Here is a 6,678-nt window from a genome sequence, read left to right as displayed (position 1 = left end):
CACTGTAGGAAATGTTCCCCTCTATCGGCCGAATGTTTTGTAACGCTGCAGCTCTGCTTACAGTGTAAACGTTAGAATTCTTTATTATGATTATCCACATGTCAACTCAGTGACAAAATATCGAACTTTGCTTTAAAAACGAACAAAACAAGCAGCATCGTAACAGGGAGACAGTGAGGAAACGCAGCCGTGCATTTATGTAAGGACTCGCAAGTGCTCCATTGATCAATGTTTTTTTTTTTGTATATATAGAACCTTCTATTTTACAAGTTACAGGACAATGCCTGGGTTTCTTTGGTTATGTGGCGCCCTCTAACGTCTGTTTAGAGAGTTGCAGCAGGTCTACTTGACAGGAGGCGCTGCTGTCTCCGAACTTCTCCTTCAGCTCCTAAATTGTAAGAATGAATTCAAGATTATGAAGATGATGGATTTTGGAAAAGGTGATAAACACTCACGGCCGGAAGGCTCTGCTTCGACAGTTTGGTCCAGTGTGATACGAGCTCATCATCAGACAGCAGGCCTCGATCCACCAGTCTCCTCACTACATACAAGTAGTTGTTCCACTAAACAATAACAAGATAAAAAATCGGATTTGTAAACCCGAGGAAAGATGCACGAAGAGAAGGTAAAGGTCGGAGCCATTTTTAAGGGGATGTTGTGATGAACCTCGTTGTCGCCGGCCTCCAGGACGGCGGTGATGGTCAGCGGGGTGAAGAGCAGGTGGAGGGGGGCACTGCGACAGTCGTCTTGCTCCCAAAGCTCGCTCAGCTGCTCCAGCAGCGCTCTGACAGAAGGCTCCGACTCGGCGCCACCTAACAGAGGAGCCAGAGGAAGCTCTGCAGACACTGGACACACACACAAGATGATTAGTGTTTTATTTTTTTTCTATTTTCGGTTCACCAATTGCTTACCCAATTGGCAGGCCAGCAGAACGGTGGCGTTGAGCAGCATCTGCTCCGACACGGCTGTTAAGAACTGAACACAAATGGATTTATAAAGAGGTGTTCAATGAAAAGTGACCGAGAAGAACACGTTCAGCGTGCTTGCACCTTTTTGCAGCCCAGCGTGTCTCGCACTTGCCGGAAGAGCTTTTGGAGTTGCGAGCCGGTCGGCAGCTCCTCGTCCGTCCTGGGCCTCACGGCCACGCTCAGCAGGTCCTGTCAATCAAGTTGAGAAGCCGGCACCAGTTAGTCATCAAATAACCTTCACGGCAGCGTTTAATTGTTGTGTGAGCACGCTCGTAACTCAAAACCGTTCTTGTCGTACCTTGATGGCGATAAGTACGTCAGAAGGCAGCGAGGCAGCGTGGGTGCAATAGGGAGGGCAGGACGTGACTCTGGCGCCCCCTTGCGTCCTCTTGGGGGTAAGCGGCGGGCCCGACTCGTCGGCCGAATCGGCTGTCAGAGTTTTGACGAGGCGCTCGTACCTGCATTTCCATTCTCGCCGGACGAGCGCTGAATGGAAGAAGGGGAGGCCGACTCTTAACGACGTTGATTGAGCAGATAGGAAGGCGCGGCGGCGGACACGAAACGTACCGGTTATGTTAGCGGAGAGCCAGCTGCAGGCTTTTTCTGTGGCCAGGTGGATGGTGATGTTTTCAGAGGTGGACAGCACCTTATGACAAAGTTTGGAAAAGTTACAATCAAGCCACTCAAAGAGAAAATACTGTTGTTTTTTTTTAATTACAAATAAAATGTGACTTACAGCAGGGGCGGTGTCATCAGGGAGCAAAATGCGAATGGCTTCTGGACTCTTTTCGCAGCAAAATCTGCACGTAATTAAAGATGGAGATAAACAAAAAAAATTCACGTGACGAAATAAATAAATGAGTTGTGGCACCTGGTGGCTCTGCTGAGAGCCTCCAGTCCCGCCTCACAGAGCTGAGCGCAGATGGACTCGTTGAGTTTGGAAGGGTCGGCTTTAGGTGACTCCAGGCCGTCTCGGAGCATCTTATCCCCTCTGTCCACCAGCTCGCTCACTAACGTGGCCCTGTGAGCAGCAAACCCTTGCCAATTTGCATTTTTTTCTGTCCTGAATGTTCACTATTCCCGCCGGACCTCCTCGTAACTGAGAGGCTCTTATACGCACTTCATGTGCTTGACGGCGTTGGAGCCGACCCGCTCGGCCACAAACTCCACCGTGCGACGCAGGGACGGCGGCTGGTTGTGGAAGAACGCTTGCTCCAGGTCCGCCTGCAGTTTCTGCTGCGACCGCGCGCCGCCGCCGCCTGCCACGTCTCGAGGCTCGGCCGACGTCGGCGTGATCTTGCGGACGATGCCGCCGCCTTTGGCGCTGCTTCCTGACACGAAGGCTGCCAGGAGCTTGCGGAACTCGTCTGACGGACAGCAAAAGAAAAAGGTGGGCTCAAGAGCACGGCACGCGATCAAATGTCAACACTTACCAAGAAAGGGACAGCATGTGTAGAGGAGCTGCTGGTCCACCAGCGGGATGCAGTCCTGTATCGAGACACCACACACATACAATTTTTTTTTTTATCACAATTAAACCTCTGACATCATCCATGTATTCATTCCAAAATGTCTGCCGGGCATTTGAAAGGACTTACGAGTCCGGCGGCATCGGCGTCGCTCTCCTCCAGCTCGGCCACCTTGGTAAAGTCGCTGGTGAAGAACAGCTCCTCTGGGATGACCGGGATCTGGGAAAGGCAAGAAGGTACGTCGAGTGTGAGCGGCGGTGTTGCAACGCGACTTGAAAGTGTGCGGGGAGCCGCCCACCTGGAAGAGCCACCCCAGCACGGACACAATCAGCAGCCTGTTCAGGTAAGAAGTCTCGCTGCATCTGCCCGGAATGATTTTCCTTCCGGTGCATACAAAAAGAGAGCCCACCCATCTCAATTGTTCCGAATCAAGTGGCTTGGTATCCCTTCGCTACCTGTAGAGGAGACAGAGCGTGCCCAGGACCACCCTGTAGGTGGGCAGCAGCGGCCCGGAGAAATCCAGCATGGAGAGGAACTCCACCAGCCAAGGCACGGTCAAGATGGTGCGCCTGCGCTTCACGCTGTTCCTCAGCACGCCGCACACGTCCAGCACAGGAATGCTCTGTTCAGGTAGTACATGCAGGCAGAGTGGAACAAAGGGAGGCAAAAAAAAAAGAGAAGACATTTTTTATTATTTTACCTTGCTCCGCAGGGCGACCGCCGCCTCCTGGATCTCCCTGGAGGGCTTCTCTGTCGTCCGGTACGGTAAGAAGGAGATGAAGCCCAAGAACTTGGCCAGGAGACGAGCGAGGAGAAGCACCGAGGCGAAGCGCTGTTTTTCGTCCTGACGGGAGGTCGGCGGCGCTCAGTCAGCTTTGGCACTTTTCATTCGCGGCCGTCTGCCTACCTGCTGCTCCAGGTCCCCGTCGCCGGCCGCCTCTTCGCCGTCCTCTTGTTCTCCGACGGGAGTCAAGATGGAGACTTCGTCCAGCTGGAGGAGCTGCTGACACAAGCTGTCCTGCAGGTGCTGGTTCAGCTGACAGCTGACACCGAGTTGATCAAGTCAAATTTAGAGAAAAATGTCTTTATATATTTACGACTCGACAGCCCCTCACCAACTGGCCGCTTGCAAAAAATCCCGGAAGAATTCCTGGTGGCCGGGAAAGGACGGCGGCGGGCAGGGGCCGCCGATGCCGTGAGGCTGGATCAGACGCTCCTCCAGACGCTTCAGGCGGCCCAGGCCGTCGGCTCCCAGCATGCCGAGCAGGTCGGGGTTGTCGCCGGTGGGGCCGTTCGCGCGAGGTCCCTTACACATCTACGCAGGGGAGAAGAACTTGGCAGTGGATTCATGTGGAGAGGATGAGGTCGGAATGAGCGGACCGACCTGAACGAGCTGCTTGAGGAAGAGACGAGAAAAGTGCGAGTGGTTTCCAGCGGCGGTCAGCTGACTCATCATTCCTCTGAGAAAAAAAAAATGACAGTAAGAGGAGTTAAAACGCCACCAAAGTAAAGTCACGTTGCCCTACCTGATGCGACTCCCGAGGGTGACGTCGAAGTTCCACCCGGGCTCCTTGTGGAAGTCCTCCCATTCTCGCAGCACCTCGTAAAAAATGTCCCTGAAAAAATAGAAGTTGCATTTCAGCCAGATAAGCGAATCCGTCTCCAATCTCGTCGTTACCTTTGCTTTTTGAAGGTGTGGAAGGCCTTGTCACTGCCGAAGTTGGAGCGATTGTCCGTGGCGGGCTGGAAGGGCACCGAGTGGATGAAGGTGGAAACGGAGGGAGAGCGCTACAAGACAACGAGCTTAAAAATTCATCTCTCGTCATTTCAACGACCGCTTCGTGCCACGAATGACTGGATCTCTTTGCGCTACCTTGGCTGTACGTCCGTCCTGGGCCCGAGTCAAACGATCCCTGAGGAGCGGCGAGAATGACGCCACTCTCTCGTTCTCGGCCAGAAGACGCAACGTGCACTTGTCCAGGTGAGCTAACAACCTGCGAAACAAAACCAGAGTCAAGAAAAAAGTATGACGGGCGACTGTACGAAAATGAAAACTCACTGATGTTGATGCTCCAGCACCTTCACCGCAAAGTAGACACAGTTGTGCACGTTCTTCAGGTAGCGTCTCTCCAGCACATCTACAAAAAAACGCAGAGTCGTCACAAGAGCGGAATTTGTTCGATATAAGCAGAATTGTCAATTACTCACTCGTGTTGAGCGGACACACACGCTCCTCTTCCTCGCCGTCGTCGGGAGGGCGAGATTGAGACGTGAGCAGCTGCATCGCAAAGAAGAGCTCCACAAAAACATTTGGCACCTGGTTGTCTGAAAAAGAAAAATCCCAAAAGAGATTATTTTGCACTCTCTCCTGGCTTTTCTGGCACCCCGTTGAGGTTCGCGTACCGGAAATGCAGGCGCAGTACAGCTCCGCCAGCACGTCCAGCTCCGAGGTCAGCGTGACGTTGGACGGGTCAGGACAGGGCGCCTGCTGCTCGGGCGTCATTTTGGAGTCCAGTCTTCCGAGCCCGGACTTGGTGGGGGTGTGCGGGTCCTCTGAGGCCGGCGGAGGAGAGCAGGTCTGCTGGGCTCGTTTACACCTGGGGATAGGAGGAAAGAATGACATCCGCCGGTCGTATTATTAAGTACACCTCAATTAGAACCTGTGTCAGAAAATATCCTAAAAAGGTGGGCGTGATCTTCTGGACGATGCGCTTACTTTTCTCTCTTGAGCAGCTCCCTCTCCTCAATCAGGCTGTCGGGGCTGGCCGCTGTCACCCACCTGTCGGGCCTCTCCGTCCCCGCCGGCGTCGGGCTGGGCGCTTCCGTGAAGGGCGTGGAGGTGAAGCACGTCTTTGGTTTGGAGTGTGACCGCTCGCCGCTTACCGGCGTTGGGTTGATTCTTCTGGATGGTTTGCTTTCCCTGCAGGACAAATGATAGCAAATCTAAAGGACAAATACTTTGGAAAGCAGAGGAGTCAAATTGACTCACGGAGGGGTAACAGGTGACGAGCCGACGGGTGGGAATTCCTCCAAGTTGTTGAAATTAAGCGGACCCGCAGACGGAGGAGAAACCTGCTCGCTGGCCCCGCCCAAGGCGCCTCCTCTACCGGTTCTCCTCCCGTTGTCGTCGGGGTGATACGCCGCCCGCCCTCCTCCCGCATGCCTCCCCGCGCCATTCCCGGTCCTTCTGCGACCCTTCTGGAGTTCCGGGGAAGACATCACAAAGTCTCCAAGACTGATCCTCTGGCTCGGCCTTCGCTCCGAACCCGAGGGCCTGGACGCCGGACTCCAACCGGTGGAAAAGGAAGGGCTGCTGAGGTGACTCAAGCCCGACTCGGAGCCCGAGGACGCCGCAGGCGAGAATAGCTGCACCCGGCTGCCGCTGCGACCGCCGCCGCCCGCCGACCTGCCGGCCCTCCTCTCGGCGGGGCCTTGTGCCGTGGCGGTTGGCCTGGGGGTCTTGGCGGGGGTGGAGGGGCCATGGGTGAGGGCCTGGCTGCTCTGATCTCGCAGAAAGTTAAGCAGGAAGGGGATGAATTCTTGCTTGCTGACGGTGGACTCTGGATCGCTGAAGGTCAGACTGTTGCTATCCTGCTAACAAATAAAAATAAACCTTCAAATGAACAACAACAATCTGAACATCATTGACTCCTATTTTGATAAATGCATTAGGAAGAAAATAACCCCCAAAAATTCTTGAAAAAAAAAAAAGAAGAAACCCTCCAATAAGGTTCTTCAACTAAAACAAAGGGTTTGGAACCCCAAGAAACAAACTTGAAAAAATATATTAAAATGGCCATTTTGACTTAGCTAACTACGCTCCGGCTAATGTTTGTTTAGCACCATTAACCATCCAAATTACAACAGCAATATAACAAAGGGAATGCAGAGACTTTTAAGAACTTTTTCTCAGCAGCGACTAATGAATGCGTCCTTAATATTCCGAGTTAACCATGCTTAGCTGTGGAGCTAAAAGTTTTGTTTACAATCCGCAATGTGCTCATGTCAACCAATTCGACGAATGGCACGACACCGAACCCGAGTTGAGCGAGTCACCGAAGGGGTTCGAAAGTATTTCCGACCCACCTGGATATTCTTCAGCCAGTCCAAGACCTTACTAAGGTCCACTTTCCTTGCCAGTAGCGATTCCAAAAGAGCCGCCATTCCAAGCAGGCACTTGCGCGGGGGATGAACTAACAGGAAGAGGGCGGGGTCGGCTAATGCACATGCGCAAAAGTGGT

At 53.3% G+C, this 6,678-nt stretch overlaps 1 protein-coding gene across 2 annotated transcripts; it reads right to left on the bottom strand.

The window, feature by feature from the left end:
* Nucleotides 1-57: 57 nt before the first annotated feature.
* Nucleotides 58-6,658, bottom strand: cdan1 (codanin 1). 2 transcript variants are annotated; one of them, XM_061301143.1, is made up of 27 exons: nt 6,524-6,658; nt 5,427-6,028; nt 5,154-5,357; nt 4,841-5,034; nt 4,646-4,762; nt 4,497-4,575; nt 4,311-4,431; nt 4,116-4,225; nt 3,964-4,053; nt 3,822-3,897; nt 3,553-3,752; nt 3,345-3,480; nt 3,138-3,281; nt 2,893-3,059; nt 2,736-2,817; nt 2,567-2,656; nt 2,402-2,456; nt 2,089-2,335; nt 1,840-1,989; nt 1,705-1,768; nt 1,536-1,614; nt 1,267-1,454; nt 1,050-1,157; nt 912-975; nt 667-845; nt 456-563; nt 58-388 (listed from the first exon to the last, which is right to left on the bottom strand). In XM_061301143.1, exons 1-27 carry the CDS (start codon nt 6,599-6,601, stop codon nt 299-301), a joined length of 3,822 nt encoding a protein of 1,273 aa, XP_061157127.1. In that variant the 5' UTR covers nt 6,602-6,658; the 3' UTR covers nt 58-298. The 2 variants fall into 2 exon arrangements, with proteins under 2 accessions (XP_061157127.1, XP_061157126.1); XM_061301142.1 differs by having other exon boundaries at nt 5,427-6,031; nt 6,524-6,644.
* Between the last annotated feature and the right edge of the window lie 20 nt (nt 6,659-6,678).

Source organism: Syngnathus typhle, linkage group LG16 (genome assembly GCF_033458585.1).
Source record: "Syngnathus typhle isolate RoL2023-S1 ecotype Sweden linkage group LG16, RoL_Styp_1.0, whole genome shotgun sequence".
NCBI classification, from domain to species: Eukaryota; Metazoa; Chordata; class Actinopteri; order Syngnathiformes; family Syngnathidae; genus Syngnathus; species Syngnathus typhle.
The sequence above is the reverse complement of the archived record's forward strand: the minus strand, read 5'-3'. Positions and strand labels throughout refer to the sequence as shown.